This window comes from Dipodomys spectabilis, unplaced genomic scaffold (assembly GCF_019054845.1).
Source record: "Dipodomys spectabilis isolate Male_0828 unplaced genomic scaffold, ASM1905484v1 ptg000423l, whole genome shotgun sequence".
Classification (NCBI taxonomy): Eukaryota; Metazoa; Chordata; class Mammalia; order Rodentia; family Heteromyidae; genus Dipodomys; species Dipodomys spectabilis.
In genome coordinates, this window is record NW_024871100.1 from 160,074 (window position 1) to 183,446 (window position 23,373).

The window sequence follows — 23,373 nt, forward strand, 5'->3', positions numbered from 1 at the left end:
TTCTCCTTTAGCTCTTCAGCTCAAGGCTAGTGTTCTACCACTTGAGCCACAGCGCCACTTCTGATTTTCTGGTGGTTTATTGGAGATAAGAGTCTCATGGATTTTCCTGCCCTGGCTGGCATTGAACTGTGAGCCTCAGATCTCAGCATCCTGAGTAGCTAGGATTACAGGCATGAGCCACCAGTGCCTGGATTTTCTTTTTTTGTCGGTCATGGGGGCTGAACTCTGGGCCTGGGTGTTGTCCCTCAGCTCTTCAGCTGTACACTAGCCCTCTACCACTTGAATCTCAGCCCCACTTCCAGCTTATCCTGCTTATGTGGTGCTGAGGAATCGAACCAAGGGCCTCATGCATGCAAGGCAACCACTCTACCACTGAGCCACCTTCCCAGCCCCCAGAATCTTTTTTTTTTTTTTTGGTCGGTCGTGGGGCTTGAACTCTGGGCCTGGGCGCTGTCCCTCAGCTCTTCAGCTCAAGGCGAGCGCTCTCCACTTGAGCTACAGCGCCACTTCCGGTTTTCTGGTGGTTTATTGGAGATAGGAGTCTCACGGTCTCTCCTGCCCGGGCTGGCTTTGAACCGCAATCCTCAGATCTCAGCCTCCTGAGTAGCTAGGATTACAGGCGTGAGCCACCAGCGCCCGGCTTCAGAATCTTTTTTTTTTTAAGAGACAAGGATCTTACTCTCCTGAGCTCAAGCAATCTACTCAGTAGGCCCAGTGCTGAGACTACAGTTGTGCACCATCATGCCCAGCTGTGAAGAGAAACTTGAAGGCAGAATTTTATTTTTCTTTTATAACAACTCTCAGGCCTAAAAAAGGTTAACTATTGCTCAGAAAGCTGGTAACAGAACCTAAGTTTTGTGGCTCCCGGTTTGGAGACTTTCCCATCAGGAAAGATACCTAAACCTTTACAATTGTATTCCATCTCTGCAGTGTGTAGTTACATTTGCTTCATTGACTTTAAAGGTACCGTGCAAATACAGCTTCAATTACAAGAAGTCTTGATGATTGATATGATCAAATAAAAGCATCAACTAGCTCACCACTTCCACTGAAGGAGAGACTCAGTGCAGTCTACTCACCATACATATAAAACAAATTGTCTTTGCCCAGGCCCCTTTATCGGACTGGATGTCTACATAAATCAAGCTGCCTTACTCTAAGCTTACCTACATGACACCCAACACCCTTCACTATACTTCTCGCCTGGTAACAGAAACCAGCAAGGAACATAGAATTTTTTCCTTGAATTTTGGAAGAAATGGGTAAACAACGCCCCTTGCTGGTCAACGTAAGAAAATACAAAAGCCACTGCTGACAAAAGCAGGGCTCTCACAAGGGTCACAGCAATGCCTCTAAGTCTTATAGTCTATGTGACTGGGAAGACAACAGTAGTGGGGGGTGGGGAAACACTGAATTTTCCCCAAAATGCTTCCATGTGCTTAATTAAGGTTAAACCCCAAAGACAGGAGATAGGACATACATAGATCGTATTTTGTGTGTTTGTGTGTGTGTGTGTGTGAATCCTGGGGCTTGAACGCAGGGCCTTGGCACTGTAACTAAGCATGTTTGCTCAAAGCTAGCACTTTACTACTTGAGCTACCGCTCCACTTCTGGCTTTTTTTCAGGTAGTTAATTGGAGCTAAGGGTCTCACCAATGTTTTTGCCCAGGCTGTCTTTGAACTATGATTCTCAGATCTCAGCCTCCTGAGTAATGAGGATTACAGTTGTGAGCCACCAGTGCCTGGCCATAAGATATATTTTTGATACCCCATTAAGTCAGAATAAGCCTATAAGATCACAAGTGTTTGCTATGTTTATACACACAATCAGGATTTTTATTATGCACATCAATGAATACAGATGGAAGACTATTCATACATTAAGGACAGGTTGCTCATGAAATGCTAAAATGTGGTTGATTTGTCTTTGACAGCGATCTGGTGAATCCCTAAGGTTTTGAGTGAAATATAGATAGAGAAGATTTAAAGGTATTTACGGATATATATATTTTTATATATATATATAAAAGAGATTTCCAAAGATGGTTCCCATTTGGATTCTCATAGTAACTTCATTAGAAAGAAAAAAGCAGAAGCTTTGGCATTGATATCTATATGTTTTTGCAGATAGTTGGATTCACCCAAAGTGGAAATTCCATTCTGTCTCATGTGTTTTAAGTAGCATACCGAGATTGTACAAGAATCGTTGATTTGACTTGATGACTTGCCTGGTGGAAAAAGCTTTTTCTTTTACCTTTAAAAAAAGTCCCCTGAAAATTGGCCGATGGTAGATGAGGACAAGCTCACTGAAGCCAAGTGTTTTCTAAGCATCTCCAGTGCTTTGTTATTTTTTTCTTGCAGGTTTTTCTCAGCTCTCAGTTCATTCTTAATGGCATGGAGCTCCTCACGAATCTTTGCCATTTCTGTTTCATAATACAATTTGATTTCCTCTTTAATGGATTCATGTCCTACTTCAGTTTGATGTTTTAACTCCCTCACGGCTTCTTTTAAATTTCTGTTCTCTAGGTTCAACTTGTGAATGACTTCTTTGGCTTTCTGTAGCTCTTCGGTTAAGCTCTGTACATCTGTTGTCTTTGGTGGTAGGTTACTTTTTAAAGCTTGGAGTTCCCAGTCATTCTTGAAGAATTTGGTTTCCTTTTCTTTAAAATTGATGGCTTTTGTGGAGATGTCGTTCTTAGAAGTCAGAAGTTCTTTTTCAGCATGTTCAAATTCCTTTTCGATTTTTCTGCACTTCATATTAAGTTCTTCCAGCTCTCGATTCAGAATATTCAGGCGAACTTGTGGAGACATTTCTTCAACAGTTTTCTTCCTGGCACCTGTTGGAGATGTAGTGGGCAAATCCCTTTTACTCCAGATAGAAGACTCTTCTGTGGTTAAACAGCTTTCTTTGCCTGAAACGTCCAAAGTTGATGATTGACAGGATGCAGAATTGGTGTCTACTTCATTGTTGGCTATGTTTAGCGCTCTTGGTCTTAAGCTTGAGGCTTGCTGCCTTTCATCGAATTGAGATATATATTCTTGCCTCTTAAGTTGATTTCCTTCTTGAAACTTGCTGGAAAAATTATATGTTCTTCCCATGTTCTTGGTCTTCTCAATAGCTATTTGTTCTGAAGATGATTGAGACAAATACGTATTTTCTAGGACATCATGTGCGCTAAAAAATGGAGTGAATATATTCTCTTTCCAGTGTTTTCTTCGAGCATCCATTTCTTTAGGCAGGCCTTCCAGCTCCTGAAAAAGAAAATAAAAAATAAGGCCACTGGCAAATGATGTAGTAGGAAAAAAGAGCTAATCATGTTGGCTCATACACAAAGAAACCTAAGGGCTCTTCTTCAATCACAGTGACTTGGGCCTCAGTTTCCTCCTTTGTACATTGAGAGATCTGCAAACACTAAGTTCTACACTTGCATGTAGCTTTAAAATTCTTCCATCATCTGAAATACACCCAGTACATTGACATATTTGGCTATTTACAGTAGATAAAGCATGATTTTTTTTTATGAGAAAAACACAGGAAAACAGACTGCTTGCAAATGATCCTGTTTGGCCTTAGTGTAATGTGAGGCTTATGATTGGTCCTTATGCAGGTTTCATTCATGTAAGGCTTGTGATTGGTGGAAATGGAAACTATGTTCGTACAAGCCTATGATCGGTAGAATTACTAAGCACAAGCATAATATGTTCCTCTTTTGGCCATTTAAGCAAGCTATTTGCTACTCTTTTGGGGCAGTCTTGAAGGCTCCTTTCCTGTTTACTGTCTCCCTGGCATTGCAATATTTAGGCCTCAAATAAAGCCTTGTCTGGAAAAAAAATGATAGTGGTTTGAAATTAATAGGTTAATGTTCTTCACACCTGTTCTTTCAAAGTGTCTGCTTTTTATTTCTGGTTCTTTTGGATAGGACTCTGTTTGTGCATTCTTTAAAGTGACTAAAACATCAGAGCTTAGTGCAATGGGAGCTGCTTTTAGTAAAATATACCATGCGCACTTCCTTCTGAGTTACTGCCAAATGCCCTTCTGTATTGACCTGTAAATTCCTGCTATTCCAGTCTTAGGCAACACCGCCAAGTATACAGAATTCTATCCATTTCAACAGCAACGTTATGATGACAAGCTAATGTCAACAACTGAAAATATGGATATAATCAAATGTGTTTTACACCAGGTACTGGTGCCTCACGCCTGTAATCCTAGCTACTCAGGAAGCTGAGATCTGAGGATTGCAGTTTGAAGCCAGCCTGGGCAGGAAAGTCCATGACACTCTTATCTCCAATGAACCACCAGAAAACAGGAGGTGGAGATATGTCTCAAAGTGGTAGAGCGCTAGCCATGAGCAAAAGAGCTTAGGGATAGCATCCAGGCCCCGAGTTCAAACCCTATGACTCCCATAAAACATTTGTTTTTCCTATGACATTTACATCAACTCTAGATTTCAGGTGACTTCTTAGCAGCCTAACTCACAACTAGCACCCACATTTATAAAATTGGGAGAACGAGCTCAGTGCCGGTGGCTCACCCCTGTAATCCTAGCTACTCAGGAGGCTGAGATCTGAGGATCGTGGTTCAAAGCCAGCCTGGGCAAGAAAGTCTGTGAGACTCATCTCCAATAAACCACTAGAAAACTGGAAGTGGTTCTGTGGCTCAAGTGGTAGAGCTCTCTCCTTGAGCTGAAGAGCGCAGGGACAGTGCTCAAACCCTGAGTTCAAGCCCCACGACTGACCAAAAAAAAAGGGAGAACAATTTTTTCCCCAAAAAAACTTCTCAAAGGAAGTTTTTTCTGTTTAATTTTATGATTTTTGTTGGTAGACATCAGTTATACATGGAGGATTTTCATTGTAACATTTTCATTTATACATGTCTACAATGTATCTTGATCCATGACACCCCGCCTCTCACTTTCCCTTGCGTTTTTTTCCCCTTTGTAAAATAATTTCACAATTTCATGAGTTTTGTTTTTTTTTTTTGGTCATGAACCTTGACCTCAGGGCCTGGGTACTGTCCCTGAACCTCTTTGTGCTCAAGGATAATGCTCTACCACTTGACCCACAGCACCATTTCCAGCTTTTTCTTGGATCACTTAAGGGTCTCATCACCTTTCCTGCCCAAGCTGGCTTGGAACTGTGATCCCCAGGTCTCAGCCTCTTCAATAGCTAGGGTTAGAGGCGTGAGCCACCAACACCTGGCTCCTTTTACCTCTTTGAAAAACAATTTCACATTTTTACAAATGTTCTATTTTATTTAATTTTAATTTTTTTTTTTTTGTCAGTCGTAGGGCCTGAACTCTGGAGCGCTGTCCCTTAGCTCTTAGCTCAAGGCTAGCACTCTACCACTTGAGCCACAGTGCCACTTCCGGCTTTTTCTGCATATGTGGTGCTAAGGAATGGAACCCAGGGCCTCATGTATGGAAGGCAAGCAATCTACCACTGAGCCACCTTCCCAGCCCCAAGTGTTCTATTTTATAAATGTAAATAAACTATGTAGACCTTACTCATCCATTAGCCCTCCACATGGAATTTGTAATATAAAGTTTTCCTAAAGCACCAAAATATTTGAAACAGTCTCATGAAGTACCCTAAACTGGTTTCAAACTCTTTTTTTTTCTTTTGTTTTCTGTCAGCTATAGAGATTGAACTTGGGGTCTGGGTACTGTCTAGAGCTCTATTCCTCAAGGCTAGCACCCTACTACTTTGTGCCACAGCTCCATTTCTGGTTTTCTAGTGGTTCACTGGAGATAAGAATCTCATGACCTTTCCTGCCTTGGCTGGCTTTGAACCGGAATCCTCAGATCTCAGCCTCCTGAGGAGCTATGATTGTAGGCATTAGCCAGGGGCATCTGGGTTGTACAGATATTTAAATAACGCATATTCTCTGCTGCATGCAAGGAAAGTTTGATGTCTACCAGTACTGAACACCCTCATCAAAAGCAAAAAGAAAAGAAAAAAACAGAAAGGACTCACTTGGCTTTTTTTTTTTTTTTTTTTTTTTTTTGCCAATCCTGGGGCTTGAACTCAGGGCCAGGGCACTGTCCCTGAGCTTCTTTTGCTTAAGGCTAGCACTCTACCACTTGAGCCACAGCCCCACTTCCAGCTTTTTCTGTGTATGTGGTACTGAGGAATCGAACCCAGGGCTTTGTGCTTGTTAGTCAAGCACTCTACCACTAAGCCACAGTCTACTAAGACACATTTCCAGCCCTTCCTTTGGCTTTGAGGCAAGGGAAAGATGTGTTCTTAAAATGAAACCTTTGGAAATGAGGGTAAGTAAAACTATTAAAATGAAAAGTTCAGCTGGGTGCCACTGTCACATTTAGAGTGATATGTGAGGATCTAGCTACAGTTTTCTGCATGTTGATAGACTATTTTGCCATCACTGGGGGATTGAACTCAGGGATGCTGCCTCTGAGCTCTTTTTGCTCAAGGTTAGCACACTACAACTTTGACCCACAGCCTCACTTCCAGAAAAAAAGATTGACTTCTGTGTCCAACTTTCCCATCCATCTTTTTCAACAAATGCACACATACATGCATTTTTAGTTCTTTACCCTTTTTCCTTGTACCTCTGTAGGTATCCAAAAGGAAATGTCTTTTTTTTTTTTTTAATTTTTTTTTGGGTCCGGTCATGGGGCCTGAACTCTGGGCCTGGGCGCTGTCCCTCAGCTCTTCAGCTCAAGGCTAGCACTCTACCACTTGAGCCACAGTGCCACTTCCGGCTTTTTTTTTTCTTTTTGCTATGTGGTGCTGAGGAATGAACCCAGGGCCTCATGCATGAAAGGCAAGCGCTCTACCACTGAGCCACCATCCCAGCCCAAGGAAATGTCTTTCCCCATACAGCCCAGGCTTATCACAGAACTGAAAAGACTCCATTTATTATATAACTGGCTTCAGACACATGAAATGACTTCACTATCGCCCCAAAGCCTGTAGTGGCAAATGTGAACTTGTGTTTCCCAGGTCAGTACTTGTTCTGAAATTCTCCTTTATCCATCTGCTAGGTTTCATTTTACACATTGGAGGTTCACTCTTTTCAAAGGTTAGATGTCTTTTGAAGAGTCATAGAAGGAGAGAGAAGAGATGAAGGGAGGGAAGGTAAGAAGGATTGCCCATCGCATATCAAAAGACAGAAAGGGAAAGATTTGCAAAGCCTTTTGGAATTTCCCTCCCTAGGCTTACATAGGGCAGGGTCAAGGGGTCTCTTGGCTGTTCCTTTTTTTCTCTTTCACTGGCCAGATATCTTTTATAGCTTGATCCCAAATTTAGTCACAGAATGTGGCAGAACTCAGATTGGGGGTAAAATTCGCCAGTCACATGTTTCTGTTCACCAGTTGCACAGTTTGCTTTCAGTGCAGAGCAAGTATGCCATTAGAACTCTTTGGACAGGACAAGGCAAATGCTTTGAAATGATGGTGCTCTTCTGCCTTGGCCTGGCAGTCATTTGGTTGTTTATAAACTTCACTGTGGGGCTAGGAATGTGGCTTAGTGGTAGAGTGCTTGCCTAGCACACATGTAAGCCCTGGGTTTGATTCCTCACTACCATATACAAGAAAAGGCCAGAAGTGGTGCTGTGGCTTGAGTGGTAGAGCACTAGCCCTGAGCACAGAGAGGCTCAGGGACAATGTCCAGGCCCTGAGTTCAAACCCCAGGACCAGCAAAAGAAAAAAAAAAAGAAACAAATACTTCACTATGTGATTTGCTACATACAGCTCAATGCAAACAAACAAGAAGGCATTATTGAAACTGTAAACATGGCTTTCAACTGGGCAGTTGTGCACATTTCTTTCTTTCTCATGCATATTTTTTTCTCTCTTTCTTTCTTTCTTTCTTCTTCTTTTTTTTTGGGGGGGGGTCCGGTCATGGGGCCTGAACTCTGGGCCTGGGCGCTATCCCTCAGCTCTTCAGTTCAAGGCTAGCACTCTACCACTTGAGCCACAGCACTACTTCCGGCTTTTATCTTTTTGCTTATGTGGTGCTGAGGAATTGAACCCAGGGCCTCAGGCATGCAAGGCAAGCGCTCTATCACTGAGCCACCTTCCTAGCCCTCTGTTTGTTTGTTTGTTTCTTTCTTTCCTTTCCTTTCCTTCTTTCTTACTGGTCTTGGGGCTTGAACTCAGGATTCAGGGCCTGGGCTCTGTCCCTGAGCTTCTCTGTGTTCAAGGCTAGCGTTCTACCACTTGAGCCACAGCACCACTTCCAGCTTTTCCTGTGTATGTTGTACTGAAGAATCGAACCCAAGACTTCATGCATGCTAGCACTCTACCACTAAGCTACATTCCCAGCCCCACAAGCATCTACTCAACAACTCTATGTTGAATACAGAAGGATTGTAGGGTGAGGGAATAAAGCCCAAAAGAAATTTAAAAATCTAAAGAAACAAGCCAGAACACAGATGAGAAAACAAAAGTCATATGGTCATATAACCATAATGACTGCAGTAGTTTTCTAAGAAAGTGATTTCCCAGAAGCCCCAGGGCTGCATTTTCAAGGCAGTGGTGCCTATTCCTGAATTAATAATAGACTTCTAATAGTTCTAGTTAGTATCTCATGGAAAACATTAGCTTTTATACTCTGGGGGGAGGGAGGGAGATTTTTGTGTAGTAAAGATTCTCTTGGCCTGGGAAGGTAGTTCAGTGGTAGAGTGCTTGCCTTGCGTGCATGAGGCCCTGGCTTTGATTCCTCAGCACCACATAAGCAGAAAAAGTCGGAAGTGGCGCTGTGGCTCAAGTGGTAGAGCAAGAGGCTTGAGCTGAAGATCTGAGGGACAGTGCCTAGGCCCAGAGTTCAGGCCCCATGACCAGCAAAAAAAAAAAAAGAAAAAAAAAAAAGATTCTCTTGTCCCATGGAAATAGTTTATTTTTTTCTTTTTCTTTCTTTTTTTTTTCTTTCTTTTTTTTGCCAGTCCTAGGGCTTGAACTCAGGGCCAGGGCCTGGGTGCTATTCCTGAGCTTCTTTTGCTCATGGCTAGTTCTCTTCCACTTTGAACCACAACGCCACTTCTGGCTTTCTTGGTAGCTTCTTCTTTTTGGGGGGAGCGGTCCGGTCGTGGGGCCTGAACTCTGGGTCTGGGCGCTGTCCCTCAGCTCTTCAGCTCAAGGCTAGCGCTTTACCACTTGAGCCACAGTGCCACTTCCGGCTTTTTTCTTTTTGCTTATGTGATGCTGAGGAATCGAACGCAGGGCCTCATGCATGCAAGGCAAGCGCTCTACCACTGAGCCACCTTCTCAGCCCTCTTGGTAGCTTCTTAGAGATAAGAATCTCATGGACTTTTCTACCTGGGCTGGCTTCAAACATCAATCCTCAGATCTCACCCTTCTGAGTAGCTAGGATACAGCCACCAGCACCTAGCCAATTCATATTTTTTTCTAAAGTACATTGTGTTTTGCACACAAATATACACACGCATACACAAGACACTTAAATACTACTTAGAAGAAAGAGGGTCAGCAGTGAAGAGAATATAATAGAAGAGTGAATTTATTCTAAGTATATTTTATCTGTCTATGGAAATATAATAATGAAACCTGTTTGAAAAAATGAATGTACACTAATAAAAAAATAATTTGAATTTGTCTACTTGGAAGGCAAAAGGATCATGTGAGCCTAGGAGTTTAAAAAAATTGGGGCTCAACTAACAAATTAAATAAAAAATACATGTACAATGGAATGTGATAAAACATGATATAAATGCTGAGAAGTAAACAAAGAGTGATAATTTATTATGATTAAACATATCATTCCACAAAAATCTCAGGTAAGGGAGAGAAAGTGGGAGAAAATTGGGGGAGGAGGTAACAACTTGGACAAGAAATGTACTCACTATCTTATTTATGTAACTATAACTATTCTGGGGGCTGGGAAGGTGGCTCAGTGGTAGAGCGCTTGCCTTGCATGCGTGAGGCCCTGGGTTTGATTCCTCAGCACCACATAAGAAAAAAGCTGGAACTCATGCTGTGGCTCATGTGGTAGAGCGCTAGCCTTGAGCTGAAGAGCTGAGGGACAGCGCCCAGGCCCAGAGTTCAGGCCCCACGACTGGACCCCCCCCCCAAAAAAATATTCTGTACATCACCTTGACAATAAAATATTAAAAAAAAAAACCTCAGGAGAGTGTACAACTATTCTTAAGTAGCTCTAGAAAAAAAACATACTATTAATTGTGAAAAGACACATCCACAAACACACCTCACTTCATTTCAAGGTGGAACCCTGAGGGATATGCTACTCTGAAGATGTATATAAGTTAATAATTTGTTTTCTCAGATGTTCAATACATTTTCTGTGCTAGTACTGGGCCTTGAACTCAAAGCCTTAGCACTGTCCCTGAGATTTTTACTAAAGGCTAGCACTCTACCACCTGGTACCAGAGTGGGTACCACTTTTGGCTTTTGGGTGGTTAATTGGAGATGAGTATCACTATCTGGGCCTTGAACATCAATTCTCAGATCTCAGCTTCCTAAGTCACTAGAATTACAGGTATAAGGTACCAGTACCTGGCATAAAATGTTTTTAAAAAAAATCACATGTTTTACAGAAATTTGCTGACATGTCGAAGGCTTTTCTTTGTTGCCTAATACTATTTTTTTGTCAGTCATGGGACTTGAACTAAGGCCTGAGCTCTGTCCCTGAGCTCTTTTGCTCAAGGATAGGGTTCTTGAGCCACAGCACTTCTTCCAGTTTTCTGGCTGTTCATTGGAGATAAGAGTCTCTTGGAATGGAGCCAGTGGCTCACACCTGTAATCCTAGCTACTGAAGAGGCTGAGATCTAAGAATCACGCCTGGGCAGAAAAATCTGTGAGACTCTTACCTCCAATGAACCACTAGAAAACCGGAAGTAGTTCAAGCAGTAGAGAGCTCCTCTTGAGCTGAAGAGTGCAGGGATAGCACCCAGGCCCGGAATTCAAGCCCCATGACCGCCAAAAAAAAAAAAAGTCTCTTGGTCTTTCCTGCCTAGGCTGGCTTTAAACTATGATCTTCATATCTCAGCCTCCTGAGTAGCTAGGATTACAGGTGTGAGCTACCAGTGACTGGCTTGCCTAATACTATTTAACTCAAATTTGGTTTCAAATTTTCAGGAATATCCCTTTGCATGCATTTCAATCTGCCTGTAAAATGTAGTTTTTCTTTTTTCTTTTTTCTTTTTTTTGGGGGGTCCGGTCATGGGGCCTGAACTCTGGGCCTGGACGCTGTCCCTCAGCTCTTCAGCTCAAGGCTAGTGCTCTACCACTTGAGCCACAATGCCACTTCTGGCTTTTTTCTTTTTGCTTATGTGATGCTGAGGAATCGAACCCAGGGCCTCAGGCATGCAAGGCAAGCGCTCTACCACTGAGCCACCTTCCCAGCCCCTATTACAGCCATGTTTAAGTAGGAACTGGTAAATAGTTCCAGAAGAATGTACATGTGTGCGCACGTGTGTGTGTGTGTGTGTGTGTGTGTGTGTGTGTGTCTGTCTGTCTGTGTGTGTATGCGCGCATATGCGCGTTTACCAACATTGTGGCTTAAACTCAGGGCTTGGGTGCTATTATATAGTTTTCTAGTTTTTATTTATTTTTTCGTTGGTCGTGGGGCCTGAACTCTGGGCCTGGGCGCTGTCCCTCAGCTCTTCAGCTCAAGGTTAGCACTCTACCACTTGAGCCAAAGCGCCACTTCCAGCCTTTTCTGCTTATGTGGTGTGGAGGACTCAAACCCAGGGCCTCATGCATGCAAGGCATGCACTCTACCACTGAGCCATCTTCCCAGCTCCTATTATATAGTTGTTTTTTTTTTAACTAAAGGCTGATGCTCTGCCACTTGAGCCATACCTCCACTTTTGACTTTTTGTTGGTTAAAAGGAGATAAAGAATATCATGGACTTTTCTACCTCAGTTGGCTTTGAACCCTGACCCTCAGATCTCTGCCTCCTAAGTAGCTAGGAGGGCAGTTGTGAAGCGCCAGGGACTCGCCACAAGCCTTTTCCACCTCACCAAGTGTCCAAAAGATCTAGAATCCATGATGAGCAACCTCCAGCCATTAGCTTCCCTCTGCTCAATGCCAGGCTTTCAATCACCACCCAGGGGCAGTAAAGACAAAGGGTCCTCTTAGCGCATGACATTTTCTCTCTTTATTCTTACAGTTTCATTTTTCGCCATCCTCAGATCTGTTCAGCCAAAATGGGGGGAAGTGGGGTGGGGGGAAGAGATCTCCTAAAAAGGAAGTCCCTAGCTTTTGCTTCTTTGCTCAATCCAATTTTTTTTCTTACTTCATGGTAGGAGTCTGAACCTTTCTTCTGTATCCAATATTTCCAGGCAAAACAAAGCCAAACCAAACCAAACCAAACCAGAACCAAACCAAACAAAAACAGTATTATCCTCTGCCTACCAGAAGATCTGATTTGTTTTGTCTAAGGAAGCCCCTTATGTTCTAGCATAAAACAATCAGATTTGAAACTAAGGATCTAAATGAACTATCTAAAGTCAAAGTAGATCACTTTTTTTTTTTTCTTTGTTGGTACTAGGGCTTGAACTCAGCACTTTGAGCTTACTCTTGGCTAGAACTTTACGACCTGATCCAAACCCCTAACCCTGCCTTTTCCAGGTGTTTTGGGAGATGGATTTTTTTGTTGTTGTTGTAGGTTTTGGGGCTTGAACTCTGGGCCTGGGCACTGTCCCTCAGCTCTTCAGCTCAAGGCTAGCCCTCTACCACTTGAGCCACAGCGCCACTTCCAGCTTTTTTCTTTTTGCTTATGTGGTGCTGAGGAATTGAACCACTGAACCACTCTACCACTGAGCCACCTTCCCAGCCCTGGAGATGAATTGCAATAGATTTGTCTGCCCAGGGCTGACACTGACCTTTACTTCCCCAGATCTCAGCCTCATGAATAGCTAGGATTACAAACATAAGACCCTTGTGCCCAGCTAGAGTAAATTAGTATATTTTATAAGCCAAAATTATGGAGAAAGAAAAAGAAATCCTTGAGAAACAATTGAATGTGGATTATAGGAGAAAAAAAGAGATAAGCTGATTTTCACCTTTGGTAGTTTCTTCAAGATAAGAGTCTCATGGACTTTTATTTATTTTTTTGTCAGTCATGGGCCTTGGTGCTGTTCCTCAGCTCTTTAGCTCAAGGCTAGCGCTCTACCACTTGAGCCACAGTGCCACTTCTGGTTTTCTGAATGGTTTATTGGAGACAAGACTCTCGGCTGGGAGGTTGGCTCAGTGGTAAAGTGCTTGCCTTGCATGCCTGAGGCCCTGGGTTCGATTCCTCAGCACCACATAAGCAAAAAGAAAAAAGCCGGAAGTGGCGCTGTGGCTCAAGTGGTAGAGTGCTAGCCTTGAGCTGAAGAGCTGAGGGACAGCGCCCAGGCCCAGAGTACAAGCCCCAAGACTAGACCAAAAAAAAAAAAATCTCACAGATTGCCCCAGCTGGCTTTATACAGTGATGCTCAGATCTCAGCCTCCTCAGTAGCTAGGATTACAGGCGTGAGCCAGCAGCACCTGGCTGTTTACTCTTTTTTAAGTTTACCTAACTTTCATGTCTAACATAAATCAGCCATTTAAGCAACATACCCTTCTCCAGAGAGTCCTGCTACTGAGTAGCAGACTCAGAAAAAACAGGTTTTTATTTTATTTTATTGACAGTATTGAGGTTTGAACTCAAAGCTTCATGCTTGCTAAAGAGACACCATACTATTTGAGTTATACCCCTAGCAAAAGTCAGTTTTTTTTGTTGTTTTTAAATTTTAGTGCCAGTCCTGGGGCTTGAACTCAGGGCCTAGGCACAGTCCCTAAGTTTCTTTTTTTTCTTTTTTTTTTTGGAGTCCAGTTGTAGGGCCTGAACTCTGGGCTTCGGCGCTGTCCCTCAGCTCTTCAGCTCAAGGCTAGCACTCTATCACTTGAGTCACAGTACCACTTCTGGCTTTTTTCTTTTTGCTTATGTGGTGCTGAGGAATGGAACCCAGGGCCTCAGGCATTCAAGGCAAGCGCTCTACCACTGAGCCACCTTCCCAGTCCCCTAAGTTTCTTTTGCTCAAGGCTAACACTCAAGATTTGAACCACAGCTCTACTTCAGGCTTTTTTGGCAGTTTAGTAGAGATAAGAGTCTCACAGACTTTCCTGCCCAGGCTGATTTTGAACAGTGATCCTCAGATCTCAGCCTCCTGAGTAGCTAGGATTACAGAAGAGAGTCATTGGTATCTGGCCAGCTTTTTTTAACCCAAGTTTGTGGCTAGGGGTGTAGTTCAGGGGTAGGGTACAGATTTGGCATATGCATGGCTCTGGATTCTACCCCTAGGACCTCAAAAACATGTACAGTACAGCTAGCTGGGGGCTAGGGTCTCACACCTGTAATCCTAGCTACTCAAGAGGCTGAGATCTGAGGTTCACAGTTCAAAGCCAGCTTGGGCAGGAAAGTCTGTGAGACTTATTTCCAATTAACCACCAGAAAACCGGAAGTGGAGCTGTCACTCAAGTGGTAGAGCCTTAGGCTTGAGCAAAAAATCTCAGACAGTGCCAAGCTCTGAGTTCCAGCTCCAGGATGGGCACAGAAAATAATGTAGGGTACAACTAAAAAGAGAAGAAGACAAACTCCAAATTTAAGTGAATTTACTCAGCATCCTCAGGGAAGAAGCAGTCTTAATTTCTGTAAGTTGGTGCTTGGTATCCCCGTATTTCTGAAGTCAAATTGCTTCAATCTAAGCAGAAAAGTCATAGTCTTCTCTGAAGGGCATTTTTAACTGATCGCTTTACCAGAAACCTTCTAAAGTACCTCACTGTGTTGCTGAGGCACCAATAATTTCTTTCAAATATTACAACTAGAGTATTAGCGTAAACATCAGGTAACAAGGAAGACTTTTTTTTTGGGGTCCGGTCATGGGGCCCGAACTCTGGGCCTTGGCGCTGTCCCTCAGCTCTTCTGCTCAAGGCTAGCGCTCTACCACTTGAGCCACAATGCCACTTCCGGCTTTTTTCTTTTTGCTTATGTGGTGCTGAGGAATGGAACCCAGGGCCTCATGCATGCAAGGCAAGCACTCTACCACTGAGCCACCTTCCAGCCCCACAAGGAAGACTTTGTACTGAGATTTTCCTCCATTTTTTTAAATTATTTTTAAAAAATTTATTATTTATTTTTATTATTTTATTAATTTTACTATTTATTTTTAATTTTCTTTCTGCTTTCAAAGCATTTCCCACAGTCTGTTATTATATAATATACCAATTGTAAGGTCTGCCCAGGGCCATACAGGCCCTGGCCTCTCCACTTCTTGGCTGTCTCCGCCTAGTACCTATGTCACCTAGGTAACTGGCACACCTTGAGGCAGTCACTTCCCCCTCCCGAGGTCACATCCTGCTGCCCTCACTTCCTCCAGGTGTGCTAGTTACATAGGTGACACAGGTACTAGGCAGAGACAGCCAAGATGGCGGGGGAGGGGGAAGAGGGGGGCGGAAGGACAGATCTTATACCAATATGCTGTGTTTGCCTGGCATCTTCTTTCGTCCGGTCCTGGGGCTTGAACTCAGGGTCTGGGGCTGACCCTGAGCCTTTTTTTTTCTCTCTCTCAAAGATAGCTGTGGCTCCACAGCTCTACTTCTGGCTTCTTTTTGGTGGTTAATTGGAAATAAGAGTGTGAGGGACTTTCCTGCCCAGGCTGGCTTCTAACCATGTTCCCCAAATCTCAGCCTTCTGGATAGTGAGGATTATAGATGGGAGCCACTGGTTCCTGGGCTGCCTAGCATCTTTTGTTGTGCATCCCTACCTATTATCTGCTATATAGCGCTCCAGAAATGTTAGTTAAATCAACGATCCTTAATATTTTACCTAATGCTTTTGTAATGGGGACCTAGGAATTAGGACCCTATAGTAAATACTCATGCCAGGAGTGAAAATGTGTAGCTTCCACAGCCTTGGCCCATGATACCAGGAGAAAGACAGCTCTTAATTTAAGAAAGGGGCCCACAGCTATATCTACATATGCAGATTTCTGTCTTTTGTTTTACTTTTCGGTAAACTGTAACAGTGCTATGGGCAAGATCAAGAGTGGCTCCCCAATTTTGTCCCAAACTGTAAGTTTATTTTTCTCTTTAAAAATATAAATTAGATCCGGGCACCGGTGGCTCATGCCTGTAATCCTAGCTACTCAGGGGGCTGAGATCTAAGGATCACGATTCAAAAACAGCCTGGGCAGGAAAGTTCACGAGACTCTTATCTCCAATAAACAACTTGGAAAACCAGAAGTGGTGCTGTGGCTCAAGTGGTAGAGCTAGCCTTGAGCTGAAGAGCTGAGGGATAGCACCCAGGCCCAGAGTTCAAGCCCCACGACTGACAGAAAAAAAAATAATATGGGGGTGGGAAATGGGAAGGGGGAAACAAAGGAGGAGGCATGCTTGATAAGAAATGTACTCATTATCTTGCCCATGTAATTGTAACCTCTCTATACGGTATTTTCACAATTAAAAAAAAAAATATATATATATATATATTAAGCATGGCGCACATGTACAGGCAGCCAAAACAATTATATAGAGAGAAAACAATGTGTGTGTGTGTGTGTATATATGTATATATATATATATATATACATATAAATTATTTCTATGTAACTAGAGTCAAGCCTTATGGCTAAGGGGCTCTGTTAGCATTTTGATTCCAATTGAGATTTAAATGAAGGCTTCAGATGTCTCCACTAGCTTATGAAGTGTTTGGGGGTGAGATTTTAGAGCTTAAAATCTTTCCTTGACATTTATTTGGCTTACCTGAAATCTTGAGATACTTTTCTTTGTATATATATATATTTTTTTATTTATTTTATTTATTTATTTTTGGCCAATCCTGGGGGCTTGAACTCAGGGCCTGGGCACAGTCCCTGAGTTTCTTTTGCTTAAGGCTAGCAATCTACAATTTGAGCCACAGCGCTACTTTTGGCTTTTTCTGTTTACATGTGTTTACATGGTACTGACGAATGGAACCCAGGACTTCATGCACACTAGGCAAGTACTCTACCATTAAGCCACATTCCCAGCCCTTCTTTGGAATCTTGATAAGGCCTTCCTAAAAGTGTACAGTACGTGTAGATGGCCAATGTGCTTACAAAGTTGATAGTTTCTATTGGGTAAAGGCCCCGTGTTTCTAAGACCCATGAATTTACAGTCAACAAAATTGTACTTACCCTTTCTAAGGTCAACAGTCTTGTGGATAAAATTTTCCTCTGGCTTGAACTGGGAAAACAAAATTAATTCCTATTAGTATACAGGAAATAAAATCAACCAGGATGTTAAAAATGTATATTTTTACCTGACTTATGTAACTGTAACCCATCAGAATATCACCTTTATATTAATAATGATTTTTTTTGTCAATTGTGGAGCTTGAACTCAGGGCCTGGGCACTCTCTGAGCTTTTCCACTCAAGGATAGTATCCTACCTCTTTGAGCCAAAGTGCCACTTCCAGTTTTCTGGTGGTTAATTGGAGATAAGGGTCTCATGGTCTTTCCTTCCTATGCTGGCTTTGAACTATAATCCTGAGTTCTCAGCCTCCTGAGTAGCTACGTTTACAGGCAGAGCCACCAGCACTTGGTTCATGTTTTTTTTTTTTTTTTTTTTTTTTTTATTGTAAAGCTTGGTTCATGTTTTTTTAACTTTGAAGAAAATCATTTTATCTGAGGTGCACACTAAAGTAACAAGTGAGCCAGGCATCAGAATCTCATGCTTATAATTAACCTAGCTTCTCAGGAGGCTGAGTTTTGAGGACTGTGGTTCAAAGAGAGCCTGGACAGGAAAGTGCTTGAGAGCTTATCTGCAGTTAACCAAGAAAAAGGTAGAAACGAAGCTGTGGCTCAAGTGATTGTGTGCCAGCATTGAACAACCATAGAAAAGCTTAAGGGAGGGGACTTAGGCCCTGAGTTTAAGCCCCTAAGCCCCCCCCCCCATACCAGCACCAAAACAGTTAAATAAAAGTTGGAAGTGATATACTTAGAATGTGATTTGGTCCATCTGTACTTGGTGACTGAGATACTCAGAGAAGTAATTCCCCCTTTTAAGTTGCCAATTCATTTTTCCAACTAGTATGCCACTTACCTTCCATTACCAAGTAATACATATGTCAAATGGGATAAGAATCATGGTGAGATAATAATGCACAAAGTCGCTGGGAAGGTGGCTCAGTGGTAGAGTGCTTGCTTTGCATGCATGAAGTCCTGGGTTGGATTTCTCAGCACCACATAAGCAGAAAAAGCTGGAACTCATGCTGTGGCTCAAGGGGTAGAGCGCTAGCCTTGAGCTGAAGAGCTCAGGGACAGTGCCCAGGCCCAGAGTTCAGGCCCACGACTGGCAAACAAACAAACAAAAAATGCACAAAGTATTTCCTCAACTTTAGCCTTTCTTGAACAAATTGAGCTACCAGTGGTGGAGGTAGTGGTAGCCTAGTATTTCTCAAGAGCCACAAGGGGAGAAAAAAATCACAGTGATCCCAACTTTTGATTTTATTCTTTTAGGGAGCTAAAGTATGGACCAAGTGTCCTGCTGATTCCCTGGGACAAATTGGGTTCTCTGTTTTTAGGCAGATGAGAAGAAAGCAAAGGATCCCTAAGAACTGAGCTATGTGATTAGTTCTTCCCCTCCACTTCCTTTGATATGAGTGTGAAGTTTTTCCTTAGTAGAAGAAAACATCCCCAGTCACCTTAACTCAGAAGGCTGAAACTTCATTAGTATGGAAGTCACACTCTAGTTCTAAAGCAGAATCTTTGTATGCATAGTTCGGGTGGGGGTTCTGAGAATGGTTAACTGCAACTCCAGCCATAGGAGCTTCCAGTGGAAAAAGGGTGGCTTGGTTTGAATGAGATGCTACTCGAACCCTTACTGCTGGCTGATACTTTTTACCTTCTCCAACCCAGCCCTGTCACTGGTGGGCCACCCAACACCATGGATCCCCACCTCTCCATCCCTAAACTCACTCCTAAACCCTGTTCTCTTTTTTTTTCTTCCCCCAAAGCTCCTCAGCTCCAAAGAGAAATAAACCCCTGCAATGAAGACTTCCTGGATTCCCGGTCCTCTTGTAAAGGGAGCCAGGGGCGGGGGGGGGGGGGGGGGGGGGGGGGAAGAGGGGTGAAACCCACGGGGAGCCCAGGCATCCCCTTCCATAGACCTACCTGGAACTGGAAGCGCAATCTGGAGAGCCCTTTCCACTCTTTCCCCCGGAGCCGGCTACCATGGGCAGGCTGCAGCCCCCCTGTTTGTTGCTGGCCACCTTGACTTGGCCAGCCGGCCCGGGGCGAGTCTCCGCAGTGCAGCGCCAGTTGGGGGCCGCACAGTTGCCTAGCAACTGGCCCGGTCCGATTTAAAGGGACCAGGCGACTAAAGAAGCCAGAGCTTCTTCCGAGCCAAGAACTGGCTTGTCCAGCAGACTCACCAGAGCTTTGAGCATGCCCGATGGGTTAGCCACCAAGGCAACTTCAGACTGAAGAGAAATAAGTAACAGCCAGGGAGTGTAGTCTAGATGGCAACATGTGAGACACTGCGAGGCGACCCCGCCCACTGGGGATTATTACTGAGGGTTGGAATGACTCATAAAGGCACCTGGGCAGGGGATCCTAGTGACGTGAGAAGGGGTGGGAAGAGCATTGGGGGTTGATCCCTAAGCTTGTGGCTTAAGTAACATGACATGATGAAGGCTTTGCTTTGAGAGGTCACTTTAATTCAATTGAGGGTTCCTAACCTGGAGGAAGTAGACACCCCAGCATCCCCCCCCCATCAGCACATTGGCTTAACTAGAACTTCTGTTTGGGTGTAAAGTCCTAAACAGCTTGACTCTGAAGTGTATGGCTGTATAGGCATGGACTTTTTTTTTGAACCTTTTTGGTCCATCGTGGGACTTGAACTCGGGACATTGTCCCTGACGTTTTTTGCTCAAGGCTTATACTAGACTACTTTGAGCCACAGCTCCACTTCTGGTTTTCTGGGGTTAACTGGAAATGTTTCAAAGACATCCGTGCTCCAGCTGCCTTTGAACCAGCTGGTTTTGAACCTTGACCCTCAGTTCTCAGCCTCCTGAATAACTAGGATTACTGGTGTGAGCCACTGAAGCTTAGCCTTTTTTTAAAAATTATTTTATTTTTTTTTATTATTTTATTTTTGTCTTTTTTTTTTTTTTTGTCGGTTATGGGGCCTGAACTCTGGCCCTGAGCCCTGTCCCTCAGCTCTTCTGCTCAAAGCTAGCACGCTACCACTTGAGACACAGTGCCACTTCTAGCTTTTTTTTTCCTGCTTATGTGGTGCTGAGGAATCAAGCCCAGGGCCTCATGCATGCAAGGCAAACACTCTACCACTGAGCCACCTTCCCAGCCCCAGCCTTTTTTTTTTTTAAATGGTGCCAGTCCTGGGGCTTCAATTCAGAACCTGAGCATTATTCCCTTAGCTCTTTTCACTGTAGGCTGGCATTCTACCACTTGAGTTTTATGGCTTTAACTGCCCTAGCTGGCTTTGAGCCAAAATAGTCATATCTCACCCTCCTTAGAAGGTAGGAGTACAAACATGAACCACAGGCACCCAGCTTTACTTTCTTAATATTTTAAAGCTTGTTTGCAACTTGCAGGATTTGGCTGAGTGATAAGTCTATGATTTTTATTATCTTATAGATTTCAGTGGTGGTCTTTTGTTGATAAATGATCTACTGAGACTTTGGGAATCTAGTTCTTCAGTAGGGATTCTGCAAACATCACAGTGGGTCTGGCCAAGGGTCTCAAGCCTAAACACAGTGAGATGGAGGTATCATACCAATGTATGATTCTTGGTCATGTCATTATTTTTTAGGAAGCATCAGAATAAAAGGAAATATTGGCTCTGGAATCTCAAGTGCAAGGAGGTTTAAGTACACTTTAAGAGTGACAATCTAATTCTATAAGACCTAACAAAGCAGTGACTTAGGAACAATACCAGGATACATTTCCAAAGTTCAAAACTTTTTGGGAACCGGATCTAACCGGTGTTTGGAGCTGGCAGCATTGCTTTCAGGTGCTTGAGGCCTATTTCTCAGCCTGCCTTTTCCTCCATGAAGAACCAAAGTCAACAAAGATGGGAGGGAGGAATATGTCTAATGTCAATGTATGTTTTATTATAGATTGGTCAGAATTAGTTTGTGGGATTCTGATCAAATTTCTTTCCTTGATATTGTCTTGGTGTTTATCATTTATCTCAGAAGGGCTATTTATCCTTGCTTGATGTAAGATCCATTATTAATCCAATAAAGAAATCTTTCTTAAGTGCTCTGTGTTTGAGTTTCCTCATTTACACAATGGGAATAATTGTAGCTTACCCATACTGAGTGTTGTGAAGAATAAGTTCGTTAATATTTCAAAAAAAATCTTTAGGGTTTCACACAGAGTAAATCCTAGGTAAAGATTTGCTACAATTATTATCCTGTCCTATAAACACTAAACACATCATTATTCTTAAGTATAAATGAAACCACACTAATCATGATGACACAGGGTGGGCTCAGGAAGATGGAATCTGAGATTTTTTTTTTGTCAGTGGTGGGGCTTGAACTCTGGGCCTAGGTGCTGTCCCTCAGCTCTTCAGTTCAAGGCAAGCACTCTACCACTTGAGCCACAGCGCCACTTCCCGTTTTCTGGTGTTTTAGGTATCACGGACTTTTCCTGCTGGAGCTGGCTTTGAACTGAGATCCTCAGAGTAGCTAGGATTACAGGTGTGAGCTACTGGCCCAATAATCTGAGATTTTGTTTCCAAGAATTTTAAACTTTTTTTTTGGGTGGGGGGGTCCAGTCGTGGGGCCTCAACTCTGGGCCTGAGCGCTGTCCCTCAGCTCTTCAGCTCAAGGCTAGCGCTCTACCACTTGAACCACAGCACCACCTCCGGCTTTCTTTTTGCTTATGTGGTGCTGGGGAATCAAACCCAGGGCCTCATGCATGCAAGGCAAGCACTCTACCACTGAGCCACCTTCCCAACCCAGAATTCTAAACTTTTATTTCAAATAGACTTCCAAGTTCTCTGTAAGCAATCTCAATCTATTCTTATATGCCTAAGAAAAGTCACAGAAGATTGCCATGGTCTTGCTATATATATATATTATATATAATATATATTTTTGTCCATGCCCACATATATAATATATACATATTATATATGTATATATAACATATACTTATTATATATGTGTTATGTATATATATTTTATATATATATTATATATATTATATATATTATATATATTATATATATTATATATATATATATAATATATATATATATGGATTCAACTGCCCTGGCTGGCTTTGAACCATGATAGTCACATCTCAACCTCCTGAGAAGATAGGGCTACAATCATGAACCACAGGCACTTTCTATGTGTGTGTGTGTGTGTGTGTGTGTGTGTGTGTGTGTGTGTGTATTTTTTTTGGTTGTTCATGGGGCTTGAACTCTGGACCTGGGTGCTGTCCTTCAGCTCTTCAGCTCAAGGCGAGCGCTCTACCACTTCAGCCACAGCACCACTTCTGGTTTTTGAGTGGCTTATTGGAGATAAGAGTCTCACAGACTTTTCCTGCCCAGGCTGGCTTTGAACCATGATCTTCAGATCTCAGCCTCCTGAGTAGCTAGGATTACAGGCGTGAGCCACCAGCACCCAGCTTGTATTTTTTTTTGTCGGGCATGGGGCTTGGACTCTTGGCCTGGGCGCTATCCCTGAACTCTTTAGTTCAAGGCTAGCTTTCTACCATTTGAGCCACAGTACCACTCCCCCCTTCTCTCCATATATATATATATAATATACATTTACATTATATATATATATGTATATGTATATATATATATATATATATATACATATATATATATAAAACTGGGGGTTGAAATCAGGGCCTGGGCACTCTCCATGAACTTCTTTTGCTCAAGGCTACACTCTATCAGTGGAGCCATAGCACCACTTCCGGCTTTTTCTGTTCAGGTGGTATTGGGGAATCAAACCCAGGGCTTCATGCATGCTAGGCAAACACTCTACCATTAAGCTACATTCCCAGCCACTTCCTTAATATTTTAAAGCTTGGTTGCAATTTGGCTGGGTGATAAGTCCACTGTTTAAACACACACACACACACACACACACACACACACACACACACACAAAATGGTGTTCGTCTGGGGATTTAATTCAGGTTCTGGGTGCTGTCGCTGACCTTTTCATTTTTTTTTTTTTTTGCTCAAGACTAGTGCTCTACCCCTTGAGTCACAACTCTATTTCTGAGATTTTGGTGGTTAATTAAAGATAAAAGTCTCACACAAAAGTCTGAAATGGCTTTAAACCACAATCCTCAAATCTCAACCTCTTGAGTAGCAAAAATTATAGGTGTGAGCCACTGATGCCTGGCTCTATAATATTATTTTTCATAT

At 42.9% G+C, this 23,373-nt stretch overlaps 1 protein-coding gene across 1 annotated transcript; it reads right to left on the minus strand.

The window, feature by feature from the left end:
• Positions 1-1,804: 1,804 nt before the first annotated feature.
• Ccdc160 (coiled-coil domain containing 160) lies at positions 1,805-19,441 on the minus strand. The gene is made up of 3 exons (XM_042668241.1): positions 19,122-19,441; positions 17,144-17,192; positions 1,805-3,251 (listed from the first exon to the last, which is right to left on the minus strand). The coding sequence occupies exons 1-3, from the start codon at positions 19,181-19,183 to the stop codon at positions 2,256-2,258; spliced, it is 1,107 nt and encodes a 368-aa protein (XP_042524175.1). The 5' UTR covers positions 19,184-19,441; the 3' UTR covers positions 1,805-2,255.
• Between the last annotated feature and the right edge of the window lie 3,932 nt (positions 19,442-23,373).